At 39.4% G+C, this 17,935-nt stretch overlaps 1 protein-coding gene across 2 annotated transcripts; it reads left to right on the top strand.

The window, feature by feature from the left end:
• Positions 1–1,092: 1,092 nt before the first annotated feature.
• ehmt1a (euchromatic histone-lysine N-methyltransferase 1a) lies at positions 1,093–16,417 on the top strand. 2 transcript variants are annotated; one of them, XM_046842097.1, is made up of 24 exons: positions 1,093–1,217; positions 1,549–1,692; positions 4,395–4,795; positions 4,936–5,047; positions 5,148–5,260; positions 6,325–6,559; positions 7,146–7,291; positions 7,456–7,599; positions 8,907–9,115; positions 9,224–9,316; positions 9,591–9,673; positions 9,792–9,898; positions 10,001–10,123; positions 10,195–10,296; positions 10,497–10,601; positions 10,987–11,141; positions 11,333–11,500; positions 11,972–12,113; positions 12,211–12,288; positions 12,464–12,579; positions 12,695–12,781; positions 15,322–15,400; positions 15,544–15,719; positions 15,808–16,417. In XM_046842097.1, exons 2-24 carry the CDS (start codon positions 1,671–1,673, stop codon positions 16,016–16,018), a joined length of 3,207 nt encoding a protein of 1,068 aa, XP_046698053.1. In that variant the 5' UTR covers positions 1,093–1,217; positions 1,549–1,670; the 3' UTR covers positions 16,019–16,417. The 2 variants fall into 2 exon arrangements, with proteins under 2 accessions (XP_046698053.1, XP_046698052.1); XM_046842096.1 differs by having other exon boundaries at positions 1,109–1,217; positions 1,553–1,692.
• The last annotated feature ends 1,518 nt before the right edge of the window (positions 16,418–17,935 follow it).

Below are 17,935 nucleotides of genomic sequence, written 5' to 3'. Positions count from 1 at the left end.
AGAACGCCTCTTCCGAAGCTGCTCACAAAAAACCCTCAAACAGTTTGCTGGAGACAACCTGTTTCCTGGAGCATAAATATCTGGAACCATGTCCTGTGGTCTGATGAGAGAAAGATAAACTCATTTGGCTCAGATGGTGTGTGTGGCAACGCCCTGGTAAGGAGAACCAAGAAAAATGTGTCTTGCCTACTGGTAGCATCATGATCTGGGGCTGCATGAGTGCTGCTCCTGCTGTAGAGCTGCGGTTTGTTGAAGGAAACATGGATTCCAACATGTAATGTGACATTCTGAAGCAGAACCTGATTCATGTAGGGAAGGGCCCCTTCGGAAACTTGGCCGAACGGCAGTTTTCTAACATAATAACAACTCAAAACACACCGCCAAGATAACAACTGCCTTGCTGAGGAAGGTGAAGGTAATAGAGTGGTCAAGAATGTCTCCAGACCTGATCCCTACTGAGCACGTGTGGGGCATCGTCAAGCAGAAAGTGAAGCTCCATGTGTCTTACAGCTCCGTGATGTCGTTATGGAGGAGTGGATGAGGATCCCAGCAACAACCTGTGCAGAATTAAATGCCCTGGAGGATTGAGGCAGTGCTGGATAACAGTGGTGCTCACACAATATTTTGACACTTTGGACACAGTTTTGATATGTTCACTTAGGGTGTACTTACTTTTGTTGCAGGCTATTTAGACAATAATGGCTGTATGTTGAGTTCTTTTCAGAGGGCAGTTTCAGTTCTATGGTATTGTCCCTTGAGAAGATATAATAAAATGGTTGATAAAATGTGGTACTCACTTATGTGAGATACTGTATGTAATGATCTACAATCCGTGGTCACTTTGAAGACCAACCTGTGAATCTGGTTCTGGTTCCTCTCAGGGTTCCTGATGCTGATACAGATGCCAAATCAGAGATTTGTTGCCACTTGTACAAACACATTACTTACAGACAATATTAACAATAATAAATTGTGTTCACACTAATATTTGTACTTTTATACATTTTATTCGATTTCAAATGTATCGATTTGCAACAGAAATAAAAAGTAGGCGACTCGAGGTGTTTAAGGAAGCAGCCACCAGGAGTCGCTCGAGATCACTATTGCGGCTCTAGAGCTCCAGGCTCCTCTAGAGCCAGAGGAAGTGAGTCAAGCGCTGCCTCTAAACTTTCTTTGTTTTTAACCTCCTGAGCATGAAGCCTCTTTTATTCTGACAGGTAGGAACCTCTTTGACCATTTCGAGGTTTTCTTTAACACCTCGGACTCGTTTTAGGCTTTAAAAGCCGCACTGGTTCTGTCAGACCGCGGTGTTTTTTGATGAATGGTGTTTTCGCTAGCGTTAGCTTAGCCTAGCTGGTGGTCGTGCGGTGGGCTCACAGGAGGACTTCTCACCTTCTCCACTTCTCTTTTTTGCAATATTAGCATCAGTCCCTGTGTGGTTTTGTGCGCTTGCACAATTGTCACCTATGATCTGGTTTAATTGTGTGTTATGATGCAGTGATGTTTTAAAGCGGTAACTATAAACGCTAATAAATGTACTTGTGTCAGTTAGGAAACAGGAGGTAACTGAGGATCTGAGAGCTCAATCTGATCGCAGTTGTTCAGCCAGTCTGCAAAACTGGAAAACTTCAGCACCATCTCCATCTCCTCTGACTGGACTTCTGAGAGCCATGGCCAAATCCAAAAAACCTGGTAAGTTCTATCATTATTATCATTATTATTATTATTATTATTATTATTATTATTATTATTATAAGAGCACAAATCATAACATGAACTTAGGGCAATGTGTCTATATTTTCATATGCAATGCTCACAAAGCAATTTATTTTTATAGCACTTTTAACAATATACTTTGTCCCAAAACGACTTTAAAGAGAGAAATTGGTTATAAAATATGCATTTTGATCTTAGTTAATATAAGTTTATATCTAATGAATGAGCCAGTGGCTTACAGTGGAAAGAAAAAACAACCTGAGGGACAATGAGGAAGAAACCTTAAAAAGAACCCAACTCCAAATTCGACTCCATTATCATCTGGGTGACACCGAATGTCAATTCATTTCAGTTCCATCATTGTTGTGGTGCACTTGTTAAGTGATGGGTGAATAAATCAAAACTGCAGTCCCAGGTCATAGTAGTAGACTGTTTAGATGGATGAAATGCACATAAAGCAGCTACTGATGCGATACGATTCACCCCTGTTTTACGATTCAGTGCGATCTGATTTCTGATTGATTCAATTCAGTGGAATTCGATTCATCAGTACCGATTGCTGGCTTTTATGTCTTTGGTATGGACAGACAGCAATTCATAAATGTACTTAAGTGCCATCTGATTTTTAACTCATGGCCCCTTTTAAAAACAAGCCTTTGTAATTCAAAAAAGAAGATTAAATTAAAACCTATTTTTCCTGTTCTGTCTCTAGGAAGTCACAGCTCTACCTCTGCCATGTTAATCTGTATTCTATGTGGCTCTCGGGACACGCCTACAGGTTGTGGTAGTGCTGCAATAGTCATGTGTTTCGCTTTTTAAAGAATGAAAGAATTAAAGAATGAAACTACTAATTATTATATGTAAAAAAAAAAATAATATTAGGGATGCACCAAATATTCAGCCACCGTCTGTGGTGGAGGTTTTTAAAAAGGCAGGAAGTTTCCCAGTGATAGTGTTGTATTGTATCTTTAAGCAGTTGCACTTGTTCTGAATGCACTTTGTTTTTATGAAAGAACATATTTAATTTACAACCTTTCAGCAGGCCAGAGGGCCTGTACATTATTATTTAATGTACACATGAGTGCATTAAAGTTAAACATTTAAGACTAAATTTTAATTTATTTTATCCTGTGCATTGCTGCAACGTGCTATAAATAAATATTTTCATAATTTGTAATTGATTTATTCTTTGAAAATTTAATATTAATTTATGCAAATGAAATGCCTTGATTTTAGTAAGTTTAGTACACAGTCATAGACATAAATGCACTGGTAATAATAATTAGCACAATTTCTTTCGGTGTTTCGGTTTTCGGTTTTCGGCCTTGCTTTCCTCTTTTTCGGTTTTCGGTTTCGGACAAGAATTTTCATTTCGGTGCATCCCTAAAAAATATATATATTTTTGCAAATTTAAAAAATAAAAAATAAAATATGTATCCGATGCGAATCAGTGAATCGAATCACTGTTCAGTGAATCCGAAACATATGATCTATTGAAGAGAAGTTTATTTTAAGAGAATTTGTGTAAAGAGATATGGGATATATTTGCATTTACAATATAAAATATGCACTTTGTGTGTTCACCTGTACAAAAGGTATACACGGTGCGTATGCAAAACATATGTACATATGCAAAAGATATTCTATGAATCACAATAATACGCAGTTATAATTATCCAGAGACGAAAATGTACAAAGTGAAGCAGAATTGATGATTACCGGCAGTGAGATCAGTAAGTTTTATGGTCCATTAGTGTCCTAGCAGTGTAGGGTAGAGTTCAGTAGGGTGATGATAGATGGAAAAAACATTATAATTACATAATAATATTATAAAAATCATTAAAATATCATAATTATGCCGTCACGGGGAGTTTTTCCTTGCCACAGTTGCTCATCAGGGACAAACTTACTTACAAAGAACATATTTACTTTTAATCAAAAAAAAAAAAAAAAAAATCACTGATCAACCCCATAATTTATTATTCAGTTCTTACGCTTCAGGCATGCCCTTACCAACCAATATGATCTACATCATAAAATGATCCAATCAGATCCACATGTGGCAGCAGTGCAGGGCAGAAGGATCATGTAGATGCAGGTCTGTTTCCAACAGATATCAGAATGAGGAAAATCTTGATGTTTTATCTTGGTATAGTTGTTTGCGCTGTGTTAGTATTTCAGAAACCGCAGGTCTTTTAGGATTTGAATGCTCAACATTCATTAGAGTTTACAAACGAAGCATCCAGTGAGAGGCACCTGTGCAGAAACACCTTGTTGTTGAGAGGTCAGAAGAGAACCGGATTGCTGCTGTTGAAGCTCGGAAACATTTTTTTTTAGGAGGTTTTTTTTTCCACTCCAGATACACCAAGAACATCGCGGTGGTACAGCAGCTACTGTTGTTTCTCATTCCTGTCTCAAGCTACATTTTTTGGGTTTTGCTGTACTGTCAAGTTTACAGTATTGCTATGAAGTTAGAGAGACAACTTCAGTTAAAGTAATCGAATATAAACGCATTTCTGTTAATGATTACTTTGAGAGCATTTTTAAAGCATAGAGTAGACGCTGTCCTTCAGTCGAGACGGCACGGTGTCAGTGTAGAGCTCTACGAATGAATACATTTAGGGTTAAAAGACATAAATACGTTACTGTGGATTTGTTAAATGAATATAATTGTCTAGGTGTGGACAAGCCTGGTGATGCATCAAAGCGAGGAAGGAAAAAGAAACTCAAGCCCAAGGGTGGAGCCTCGGAGTCAGAAAGAACACAGAAAGACACAGAAACAGGCCTTCATTTGCTTTCTGGAAAGACTGCAGCAAAAACCACATCCTCTCACACCAGTAAGGTGTCAGACACTGCAACAAGCTCACTTGAGAAGACTGAGAGTTCAGATTCTGATGTTGCACCAACTCAGACTCATGCAGTTAAGTCTCTTCAGAGCTCTTCCAGGACATCTTGGCGAACAGAGAGAGATACTAGCTCAAAAAGCTCTGCAGAGGGGAATAAAGGGTCTACGCTGGTGCAGTCACGCTTAGCGTGGAAGACCATGGCCAGTCCTGCTCCTGTTGTGGATGATCTGAAGGTTAGATACAATATACATCACAGTTTTTTTTTTTCTATGATAGTATCATTATTTAGCAAGAGAGAAAAAATCACCAGTGTGTTGGCAACAGCTTTAACATCCAATTGTCTTGCTCTACCTTTTTGTGTTCACATGTCAAGAACCCGAACGCAGAAAAAAGCACTAAAGTGAAAGACACAGAGTTGAAGTTCATGTCGTCTACTCAGTTGAAGCTCCCTCAGAGACCGAAAGGCTCCGCAAAAACGCAAACAGGTCAGTGTTTCTCTCCTCCTTGTATTGATTTCTCCGCCATCCAATGTCAACTGGAGCATAAACCGACACTACTCTTCTCTGTTCTTTTGTTTATACGCAGTCACAAAGAAGAAAAAGAAGAAGAGGAAGATGGGCTTGTACAGCTTTGTTCCCAAAAAGAAAACCAAAGTGTCAGCTCAGCAGAACCTCCTCTTACCTACCTCAAACAGCCAAGTGAGTGGCTTTAACTGATTACATCACAACCATGCTTATTATTCACTTTATATAGTACAAAGAAGATGGGTCACTGTGTAAAATGTAAATAAAAACAGAATGCAATGAACTGCAAATCTCATAAACCCACAATCGTACATAGAATATCAAATGTTTACACTGAGGAAATGTACCATTTTAAGGGAAAAACAACACGTATTAAAAAAGTTGGGCCGGGGCAACAAAAGGCTGGAAAAGTACGTTATAAAGATTAAACAGTTTACAAATATTTTGCAACTAATGAGGTTAATTGACAGCAGGTCAGTAAGATGATTGTGTATAAATAGTGTACCTGAGAGAGGCAGAGTCTCCCAGATGTAAAAAAGGGGCAGAGCTTCATCAATCTGGAAAAGACAAAAAACTATTTCAGAAAAATGTTCAGCATAAAATTGCAAAACAGTTAAATATCCCATCATTTACAGTACATGAGATCATCAAAAGTTTTCAGGAATCTGGAGAATCTCTGCCCACACGGGGACAAATGGGCAAAAATCAACAATGGAGGCTCGTGATTTTTCCTCAGACGGCACTGCATTTAAAACAGACATAATTCGGTAAAAGAAATCACAGAATGGGCTCATTCACACCTCGATAAATACTCCAGAAATCATTCTCTGTAAACAGTTTGCCATGTCGTCCCACAAATGCAGGTTTATCTTTATCATGCAAAGAAGAAGGTATGCGTGAACGTGATCCAGAAACGCCGGCGTTTCCTTTTACACTTTTCCACTGTGCGTTCTAAATGAGCTTTGAGAATATTCTTGATGCATTTCCTCAGTTGAACCATTTATATGTTTTCTATGTTCTATAATGAATAAAATCTAGGTTTATGAGATTTGCAATTCGTTGCATGGGTCACACCATTTCACACCATGTACCAACTTATTTAGTTTAGTGTGTAGTGTTGAATAGGTACTGTAGAAAGCTATTTTTGTTTCGTTCTATATATGGTGTTGTAAAATTATGAATATTCTACTCCATCTGAATATTAAGTCTTAATAAGGATTATCGTATCCTGTCATTAGAAACCGGTGTCACGTGAAGTCAGAGGGGTACAGCTGCCCTTAGAGGAGGCTTTCAAACCCAGAACAAACATGGACAGCAGCGAGAAGCTGAGTGGAAGAGCGGCTGAAGAAGGTTCGGCTGAATTCCAGAACGAGAGTGAAGGTGTCAAATCTCCAGAAAACATCCAAGAAGAATATACAGAGCTTCCTCTACACACGCTGGCAGAGGAGAGTGTCTTCACTGCTATACACACAGGTACTCAGTAAAGGCACTTACACTGCTCTTTACATCAGTGTTGAATTCTTTCTGCCAAAAAATAATACAATCTGTGACTCATTTTACCTCATACTTCTTGTGCAACTATTGTCACCAAGAAACAGAAAGATGTTGGTGTTTTTGTGTCAAGTGCACGCTTCTGGTGTGTATATATTACATAATAACTGAGACATTTAAATGTAAACTTTTACAGACAATAAAATACAACTTAAATATGGATAAATCCCAAATGTAGGGCACTTGGTAGGTTCTCTCTTGGTGTATTGTATTTAGTAAACAAAATCAGTGCTGGCAGTGTTTACATCACAAAACAAAGATTGACTAAATGAAATGCAATGATTAATACACAGTTCTGTGCTGCTCTAGTGTAAAGTACTATTTCTAAACTCTTAACACACACTTTATCTTTAAACTAAATATAAATATATTTATTTATATATGTATATAATATGTTTTGGGTTCCACAGGAGTCCCCTTATGCACCTGCATTTTCCTGAAGCCTTTTAACAATAACTCTTGTGCCTGTATCTTGCTGAAGAACTGAGAAATAGCTGCTGTTTTCCAGGTTTGCCTGAGGATAAGGAAAATATGGAGTCAGACGAGACCATGGAGCCGCCTCTGTGCAGCTGCCGCATGGAAACACCCAGGAACCAGGACGTAGTAACGCTGGCAGAGGGAAAGTGCATGGCTGTAGAAGGTGTAGATGGGAAGGTATTGCTCTCTTTGTCTAACACTTCACTATCAGCTATCACTTCCTCTCAGTGTCTCTCAATTTTTTACCTGAGTGCAAATGTTTCTATTTACTTTTTTTTGTTTTTTTTCTTCCTGTCTGCTACAAATCGTAACAATTCCTCTCTCTCTTTCTCCACACGTAGCTGAGTTTATGTCGAAGACCAATCCAGAAGCAGGAGATGATGCGCCCGTCTTTGCGGATCCCACTGCTGGTGCTGTGTGAGGATCACCGGGCCGGCATGGTCAAACATCAGAGCTGCCCAGGCTGTGGTGTCTTCTGCAGAGCTGTGAGTACAGCCTCGGCTGTCATTAGTGGAGAAGAATATTTAGTGTTTTCTGTCTTCTTTCAAAAGATCTTCATTACATTATTGTTAAAGGCACCACCAATAAAAGGTCAGAAGTGTCTGATGCTGATAAAGACCCTGTACCTGACCTTAATTATTTTTGGTTGTAATGTAAAGCTCCTTTGCCAGAGACCCTCTAATTATCTCACCTTGTTAAACGTAGCATGTTCAGCATTGACTTTATTTGATTAACAGGAGTGATTAATGGTTTCTGTGCGAGCAGCCACTCAAGACATTAAAAATGTATAAGTATTTCTTTGTCTTTACCCAGCCAACAAGTTTTAAAGATTATTTTGGCAGCTTATTGGTGTTGTACTATCGTACTAACTCGGTACCACCTAAAAATAGTGTCTCTATACTCTATACACAGAAACTCAGCAGTGTCCTGTTTAATCTTACAGCAGGATTTATACTGATGGAAAATGACAGATTTCCATTTTTCCAGGTTACTGGAATGTCAGTGCTGTGCAAGCGGAAGCTATTTTCTTAGAGTATAGCGACAGTAGTATAGAGACTGGTGCACATATACGGTTCACACTCTGTTTGGTGCACTCTTTTAGAAAATAAATATAAGAATGCATGTTTCTAATGTACACTGGAAGCCTACTGTCTGATCCGATAATGCGTCATTGAACAAGCGTTAGAAAAAAAAAGATTTTTGTGAAAATCTTTGTGTCTTTATTGAAGGCATTTGTGACAGCCAGTCAATTCAATTCAAATCAATTCATTTTTATTTGTATAGCATTTTTAACAATGAACATTGTCTCAAAGCAGCTTTACACAGATAATGTGGTGATAAAAAATTAATATGTTCTTTATAAGTAAGTTTGTCCCTGATGAGCAAGCCGGTGGTAACTGTGGCAAGGAAAAACTCCCTGAGAGGTACAGTGATGGTTATCAGAAGCAAACTGTAGTCCTGAGTCAGTGTAGCAGACTGTTGACATTAACTACAGTCAATCCATCCTCAAAGCTCCTATTTTTACTCCATGGAACCACCCAAGGTGTTGATGAGAAACCGTCCCCAGCTGCACAGAGTGGCCTCCAATCGAAGAGAACACTATCCAGAGGCAGGCCTGGACGGAGTGGGAAGATCCATAGAGGGAAAAGGGGCAGGAACAGTCAGTCCTCTGGGACTAAATATAGAGTGTTTCATATAGCAGAAATACATAATCTGAAAGACAATTCAATGAAGTTGATGTGGAAATGTTTCTAATTATTAATGGCTGTATTTTTTTAATTTTCTTTCGCAGGGAACGTTTATGGAATGCCAGCCAGATGGGCACATCTCTCACCGGTTCCACCAGAGCTGTGCGCCGACGATTCGTGGTCAGCTCTTCTGCCCTCACTGCGGTGAGGAGGCTAGCCAGGCCAAAGAGGTCACCATCCCCAAAGCCTCTCCAATTACTGCAGTCACTGCAGCTGCTTTACCTGGAGATAAAGACGACTTCGCTTTGGCAGAGTAGGCTGGCAGCTGTAACATTCCTGTTTTAACTGGAGATTATTCTTCTATGAGTTGTCTATGATTTTTATTGCTTTTATATAGTATTATTTGATTTATATTTTGTAGAAAGCCAGGACAGGTCTCTTCACCTGATGATACACCTGTGGAACATGCTGTAGAGTCACTGGAGACGGTTCTGGAAGCACTGGAGGATGGAAAGTAAGCTGTATATAAATTGCTCAAAATTTTAGAGCACAGGTTATTGTGATTAAATATCTTTAGGGCATAGAACTTATTATGATCTAGTAGGTAATGATCATGTAATTCCACTGGGTCACATTAGGAAAGTGGGACATGTAGAGAGAGTTACAGAGATGCAAGAGTTGCAAGCGAATACTTTATTATTCATTATTTAAAGATTTTCATCTGCGGTACATGAGATTTTTGGAGATTTTTTGATTATGTGCATTAAATTTTTTTTCTGTTCTCTAAGATATAAAAGATCAAAGCTTCCCCCAAAGCAGCTGTTCTTCTCCGCTAAAAGAGGAGAGCTTCAACAAGTCATGCACATGCTGGGTAAGGGGTTGTATGAATAATCACCTAGAATAATTTCAGACACTGCCTGAGCTACATAGCGTCGTTATTGCCCACGTGAAACACTGATGAAATCATTTGTCGATTTTGTGCCTATAAGTGGAAGGAACGGACCCTAACTTGCAAATGGAGAGTGAGAGGAGGCGTACCCCACTCCATGCAGCTGCTGCTGAAGGCTACAAAGAGATCTGCCACATCCTGGTCCAGGTACCATAAAGCTTCACGAGGCTGCCAACATTAACCTGTCAACCCAGTCATTCGTTCTGAATAAGTGTTGGCTGAGTGCACTTCTGTGTGTGTTCCTTTGAGGCGGGGGCAAACCTGGACACGTGTGATGACCAGCAGCGCACTCCTCTGATGGACGCGTGTGAGAACAACCACATGGAGACAGTAGAGTACCTACTGAAGGCCGGAGCCTCAACATCACACAAGGTAAGAAGACACATTCCATTGTGTAGCTGATTTGTGCTGTATCAAACTCTCATTTTACTGTCTTCTCCCAGGATATAAGGGGCTCTACTTGTCTCCACATGGTGACTCGAGGAGGCCACATCGGTATTCTGCAGCATCTCCTATCTGCTGCCTCTGTAGATGTTAACTGTAAGGTATGCAGTGATATGTGCACTTCATGTGTGCAGCTCTTATATATATCACACGCACACACACACACACACACACTCACACTCACTCTGATATTGACCTGAGACAGGTGTCAGAGCACTTGAGAGAGGCACTTGAGAGAGGGACTTAAAAATAGCTCTGACCTGTGTAACAGATCGTAAGTTGTTATATGTGAACTTCTCAGGATGACGGCGGTTGGACCCCCATCACCTGGGCAACTGAAAATTTGCACACAGAGCAGGCAAAGCTGTTGATTGCCCGTGGAGCCGATATCCATATGAGAGATAAGGTGGGTGCTGGTTTTGAAGAGCAGGGCTGAGGCTGAAGGATTTCAATCCTGCAATGTTAGACAGATAGTTAAATCATAAAATCAGTCTGGCCATTTTTTTCCCCCTGTTTAGATTTTATGGGTCTCAAATTAGGACCACCATAGATTTACAGCGGAGCTGATCAGCTCTGCCACATTTGAGGTATTCTTGTAGGTCAGAGAGTAAGAGAAGGACTTTTCAGTGCAGATGAAATGTCAGGGTAGGCAGTGCAGTTGTGTTCTCATGATGTAATTGTATTTCATTTCCTTATTCTAAAGAGTTTATAACGTTTTGGAGACTAAAAAGAGCTTATTAACGTATCATATACAGCCTATTATACATTATTGGTGCTTTAATTATTTCTAGGAGGAGAATATCTGTTTGCACTGGGCAGCATTTGCTGGCTGTACAGACATCGCTCAACTTCTGCTGGAGAACAGATCAGACCTGCATACTATGAACATACACGGGGACACGCCTTTGCACATTGCTGTCAGACAGAACCAGTTGGATTGTGTCATGTGAGTGTGGAGCTGTGGGGTTTGTCCCACTCAGATGGAGACACATCATTATTATTGTTTTCAGATTATCCGCTATCAGGCATTTCTTTTTATTACAACTGATTAGTCTGATATTCGACGTCTTGTACTTTTTCAGACCTGCAGATTTTTTTGCAGTATTTTATTGTCGTAATGAACTGCTCTGTACACAGGCTCTTTCTGTCCCGAGGAGCAGATGTGAACCTGAAGAACAAAGATGGAGAAACCCCTTTAGACTGCTGTAGCATCAACTCCAAGATGTGGAGCATCCTTAACACCAGCAAAAAGCTCACTGATGCCCGTAATGGCAGAGACAGACAGGGAGAGCAGCTTCTCTGCAGGTAGCTCTAGGAATAGCAATCTCACTCTATCATGTTTCAATTGTACAGACAAAAGATCTGGCGGAAATGTTATGTTTGAGGGGATAAAAGGGGGGAAAAAAGGGATATAAATAAAGGAAGGCAACATGGGGTGTAGAAAAGACGAAAACAACGAGAAAGAAAGGAAAAATAAATAAAAATGTGAAGAAGAAAAAATTCAAGAAGGGAAGAGGAAGGAAAGAAGGCAGAATAAAAGAAATCCACCAAAAAGACAAATATTTTCTTCTTCTTTTTTTTGCTTATATTAAGACACAATAGGTAAAAAAACAAAAAAAACTTGAAAGCAAATGTAATACAGTAACAAGGGCAAAAAGAATAATAATATAGTTTAAAATTATATTGCAAAAATAGCATTCTTGCAGATTTCAGATGTTTCACAGGCAGAGTCTTTTGCAGTGTCTTCAGGTGTTTGTTTAATGTCTCGTCACACAGAGATTTGTCTCGGGGTTATGAAGACATCCCTGTGACCTGTGTGAACGGAGTGGACCAGGAGCCTTGTCCAAGCTTCAAATATGTCCCTGAAAACTGTTTCACCGCTCAGGTGAACATCGATGAAAATATCACACACTTACAGGTGAGAAAATCAGACACAAACATGCACAGGTATATTAATGCAGTCTTTAATTATGCTTTTTACATTTTTTCTGTGTGTTTCTGTGTCTGGGTCAAAGCACTGCACATGTAAAGACGACTGCTCATCCAGCAGCTGCATCTGTGGCCAGCTTAGTATACGCTGCTGGTACGACAGGGTGAGATGAGATCTTTTTTTCCTGGTACTAACTGCCTAATTATTAGAAATGATCTCTATATGACAGAACCAGTCAGTGTCCAGCTGCTCTATTCCTCTGTGTGATGAGAGAAAGCGTTTTTTTTGCATGATCGCCACGTCGAGGTTGTTATTCCAATCATCTGTGGTGTGTGCAGGAAGGTCGTCTGCTGCAGGAGTTCTGTAGAGAAGACCCACCCTTTCTGTTTGAATGCAATCATGCCTGCGCGTGCTGGAGAACGTGCCGGAACAGAGTGGTGCAAAACCGATTGCGGTAACAATGTGTTTGCTCGTCACGTTTGCCTGCAATGATATTTCTGTGTATGTGTGTATTATAAACGGGTTTTTATTACAGTCCAATTCCTGACTTTGTGTTTGTGTGTCGTTAGGGCACGACTGCAAGTCTTTCGCACGGCTAAAATGGGCTGGGGTGTGAGAGCTCTGCAGGATGTTCCTAAAGGAGCCTTCATATGCGAGTAAGGTTTTTAAAGTGATCACATCCTTCGGAAGTCTTTAATGACGGAAATCTCTTCTGTAGCATCTGTTAATAACCTGTAAAAATAAATCAAACACATTTTCAAGCTAAAACTTTCAAAGGCACTAAAGGTCAAAAGGCACTTCATGCATTTCCACCATTCATAAAACGTGAAAAACATCTAGTGTGTGGCACAGTGGTGCAGAAGGAAGCATTGTTGCTTCACAGCTCATGTTTTATCTTGAGTTCAGGTTACTGACTGTGAAGTTTCACATGTCCTCGTTCTGTCAATGTTGGTTTGCTCCAGGTACTAGTTTCCTTCCACCTCCTAAAATAACTTGGTGGGTGGATGAACTATGCTAAAATCCCCCTTGTTGTAAATGCTTGTGTTCCAGCCTCAGTTCCAGATTCTTTGCTACTCCGACCAGGAAAAAAAATACTTGAAAATTTGAAAATAAATGGAAAATCCTTTACTGATAAACTCATGATCCAAACTTCAAACTTTTTAAGTTTAGAATGACAATCTCTTTTTAGTAAGATTTATTAAGATTCTCTCATGTTTGTACATCAGCAGACCTACACAATAATGCTGTTGTTTAGAAGAATATATATTTATATAGAGAGAGACCCCATCAGATCCCAGACACTTTTTTCAGTTTTGTTGCAGTCTACAATTGATGCTATAATTGTTTAGAATTGTTTTTTTCCCTTATTTATCCACACACAGTTGTCATGTAGGAAGGTGAACCTTCGTCTCAGACAGAGGTTCTGGGCACTGTGGAACAGGTTTTTATTGAGGATAACTCTGTACTTGCTCCGTTCAGCTTTCCAACCCTGACCAGTTGCTAAGTCCCTGCAACAGAAAAACACCCCCTCAGCATAATGTTGCCACCACCATGCTTTACTTTTGTGCAGATAATGAGCAGTGCTTGATTGCCTCCAGACATAACATTTAGAATTGAGGCCAAACAGTTCAATCATGGTTTTATCAGACTGGAGAATCTTGTTCCATACAGTCTGAGAGTCCTTCAGGTGCCTGTTGGCAAACTCCAAACAGACTTCCATGGGTTTTGCCTTAAGGAGAGGCTTCTGTCTAACCAGTCTGCTATAAAGCCCAGACGGGTGGAGGGCTGCAGTGATGATTGTCCTTCTGGAACTGTGTTCCAGCTCCGCACAGAATCTCCAGAGCTCAGTTAGAGTGACCAAAGGGTTCTCTGTCACCTTTCCAACTAAGGCCCTTCTACCTCCAGTGCTTTTGGGAATCTTCAGTAGAGTTTTCTTTTTACCTTCCCAAGATCTGTGCCTTACAACAGTCCTGTTTCTGAGCTTTGCAGGCAGTTTCTTTGACCTCATGGCTTAGTTTATGTTCTGAAATTCATTGTTTGTGCCTTTCCAAATTATGCCCAATCAATAAACCTTTCCACAGGTAGACTCTAGTAAAGGTGTAGAAACATCTCAGCAGTGATCAAGAGAAATGGGAGACACCCGAGTTAATTACTAAGTATTGCTGCAAAGGTTTTAAATACTTATGTACATGTTATAGTTCTTTATATATATATATATATATATATATATATATATATATATATATATATATATATATATATAATATAAAAAGAGACATTTCTAGAATGCTGTTTTTAATTAGTCATTTAAGGTTCTGAGTGTGGATTGACGAGGAAGAACATTCTATTTAAACCTTGTCATATCAGGCTGCAACAAGAAAAGTGAAGGGTGTCTGAATACTTTCTGATTGCACTTTATACCGAACCTGTTTAGGAAGCAATGGACTTTTAATTATTCAGTCTCGTATTATTTAGTTCTTCACCACTAGGTGGTAGAGGACATAATGTTTCCCGGGCTGTGAGTGTGTTCATGTCATCATTAGCAAAATCTTAAAACAGTGGTTAAATGTGTGAAGGTTTGGTAGCAATTAAGAAGTTGCCAGCAGAGGATTTTTGAAATTGATCCAAACAGATGTCTTAAATAGTTTTTATTCCATGACACTGTTTATTTATTTATTTATTTATTTTGCTGTTCTTCTATCAGTTCATTTATTGGATTTTTATCTTAAAAGTAAGTAATTAAATTATGGATATTTGTTGACCTTTTTTGCTACCACAAGATAAATGATTACATTTTGGAATTGATCCAAAAATTAGTCACTTATTCAAGGCATACATCTTTAATAAAAAAAAAAAAGGTCTTGAGGCGGTGAAGGCAACCCAGTCAATGCCATTCGCATTAATTTGATCTGTTAAATAATTAGTTATACAGATTTAGAGCTGTTCTGTTCTCAGTGGATGGAAAATGTGTATTTTGTTGATCACATGCTCTGGAGATACATTCCTGTTGATAGAGGTTGGATTTCAAATTCTGGAGTACTACTTTTAAATAATCTCCTCTCCAGAAAAGGGATTTTAATTGAATATGAAATGGAGCACAGAAAGAGAACCATAATAGTTATTATCAATTATTCATCTGTAATTCATTTCCTGCTGTTTGGACCAAATCTTATTTTTTGTGTTGCTGTGTGTGCAGGTTCGCCGGCGAGATCATTTCAGACGGCGAAGCAAACGTTCGAGACAACGACTCCTACATGTTCAACCTGGATAATAAGGTCAGTTGTGTACCATTGATGGTAAACAGGTGCTGGAGCTTTGAGCCGCATCTGGCCAGCAGGCTGTGCTGTAGATTCTCAGCTACATCCAATTGGATGGAATAAATGCTTTTAATTTGTTGGTTTTTATTTTCCCCTCTCAGGTTGGCGAGGTCTACTGCATCGATGCCCAATTTTATGGCAATGTCAGTAGGTTTATGAACCACCTGTGTGAGCCCAATCTGTTTCCTGTGCGAGTGTTCACCAAACACCAGGACCTGCGCTTCCCACGAATCGCACTGTTCTCCTGCAAACCCATACGAGCTGGAGACGAGCTGGGGTAAGGGTTTTTTATCTCTCTATCACTATATATATATAATTTATATTCACACTTCCCTGTTCTTATTTCTTGTTTCTCTTAACCCAAGGTTTGATTACGGCGATCAGTACTGGGAGATTAAAAAGAAGTACTTCAGTTGTCAGTGCAGTTCTCCTAATTGTAGGCACTCGGGGGCAGGTTTGGGACACGGCCATGTGGACAGCTCGGCTCAAACGCCTCCTGTCCGGAGTTCCTCTCAGGTAGCCAGCACTCGGCACATTCGCTCAGCCAACACAGGACAAGCAGCAAGCCAAACCTGACCTGCCTCTGTGAGGACACTGCAAACATGAACTGTTCATGTACCACTTCCAGTTCATGTGTTTTTTTGGTAGCATTCTACCACGGGGTATTTTCTTATTGTTATTTAAATCTACAAAGAGGATGTTTTATGGAAGAAAAAAAAAGGCTAATTTTTTTAAAGTGAAAAAATTTTGCTACATTTTGAATGGCTAGAAAAACAATAACTTTTTTGACATCATAAAAGGAAAAATACGAACGTGCAGTATATATTTTATTAGTGTTGATTTTTAAGCCCCTGAGGCAGAGGATTTGCCTCCATTTTAAGATTTTTGTTTTACTCATCCCAATTTTATTTCAGTGCTGTTTGCAATTATGAAAAACATGCCGATTAAAGCATTTTTTGTAGATATTTTCTATTATATGCTTGACGTTGTTGTATTCCTTCAGTTTTACTCCTTGTTTCATTGGAACAAAAATTCCATTTCCATGTAATACTGCTATTCCTTGGATATGACTTCTGTATTTTTAACGTTGTAGCGTTTAATTAGTTTCTGTTTCGGTGACTAAGAAAATTGCTGAGCAATGCGAAAAGCACCGATTGGTGAAATTAAACAGCTGCAAAATAACCATGCACTGTTCCAGATTATTCTCCTGGATGTGTTTTAGCTTTCCGTGCATTAACAGCTGGTTACATGCCAGATTCTTAATAGGTGAAACTGTTTAGACACTCGAACACTTACCTGAACAGGAACTGAGCAGAATGATCAGATAAGGCTTTCAGATGAATTACAGGAACAGCTGACGTTATGAAAGCAAGGATACATCAGTGTTTGAGAGCGATGTTGTATTAGAGAGAAATCATTTCGGTGAGTCCTGCATTGCCAGCACTAAATCCTATACTCATCTAGAACATGAGGTTTACAAAAGAAAACTGCGCAATTAACACACTGTTTCCTGCAATTCTGTTCCCATGAGGCAAACAGCCAGATCGAGTGTTCAGACACTTTCAATCAGTGCTTGGCCGAGTGCACTGCCTCCAGCTGCATCAAATCCTGCACACTTTCCAAAAAATAAAAACAAAGACGACATAACACAGACCTGCTCCACACCTAAACCATTTACTGTTTTAATGCAGGCTGAAAAGTCGATTGCTGAGCTGTTGGATTTTAAGGTTCTCTTCTTTTAGTGATCAATAACGTTTCTGTGTCTATCCAAGCAAAGAAAATGACAACACCGCAGTTTTGCCGTATTCCTTGCATCCTCCCGGTGGTGTGGTCCACACTATTATGTGTGGACCACACAATTCTGATGAGTTATTTTGCAATAGGAATGCTCATCCTCATAAATAAGGCCGATGCGATTCGCATCTCACTGCACAGCCAACGATACATGCACTGCGATCTGATTTCAATTTGATTCAACACAATCTTATTCAATGCGATACAAAGCAGTAAAAAAAATATGCTATGCAATTCAATATGGTACAGATTATTATTATTTTTTGTGGTTCAGACAGACAGCAAATCATAAATTTACTTAAGTGCCTTCTGACTTCTAACACATGGCCCCTTTCACAAACTTTTGTAGCCTTTATAGTGCAAGAAGTAAAAAAATAAAATTTCTTTTCCTGTTCTGTCTTTGGGAAGTTACAGCTCTACCTCTGCCATGTTAATCTGTATTCTGTCTCTGTAGTGTTGCGATGCGTCACATTCACGTAGCATCGGTGGTGCTGAGAGAACGTGCTCGAGAAACAGTTTGGCGAGGAGAAATCGGTCTATATATTAAATATTGGTCACAAATTATTGGTCGCTTTCTAAATAATACAAATAAAGAGCATCTAAAAACGATTATATATAAATAAATTGGTTTTCACCAATGCAAATACGCTAAGAAAGATGCATTGCAATACAAATGCCAACTTCTATCTGATGCACACT

This window comes from Silurus meridionalis, chromosome 27, assembly GCF_014805685.1.
Source record: "Silurus meridionalis isolate SWU-2019-XX chromosome 27, ASM1480568v1, whole genome shotgun sequence".
Taxonomy (NCBI): domain Eukaryota; kingdom Metazoa; phylum Chordata; class Actinopteri; order Siluriformes; family Siluridae; genus Silurus; species Silurus meridionalis.
Note: the sequence above shows the minus strand (reverse complement) of the source record. Positions and strands in the feature narration are given on the sequence as shown.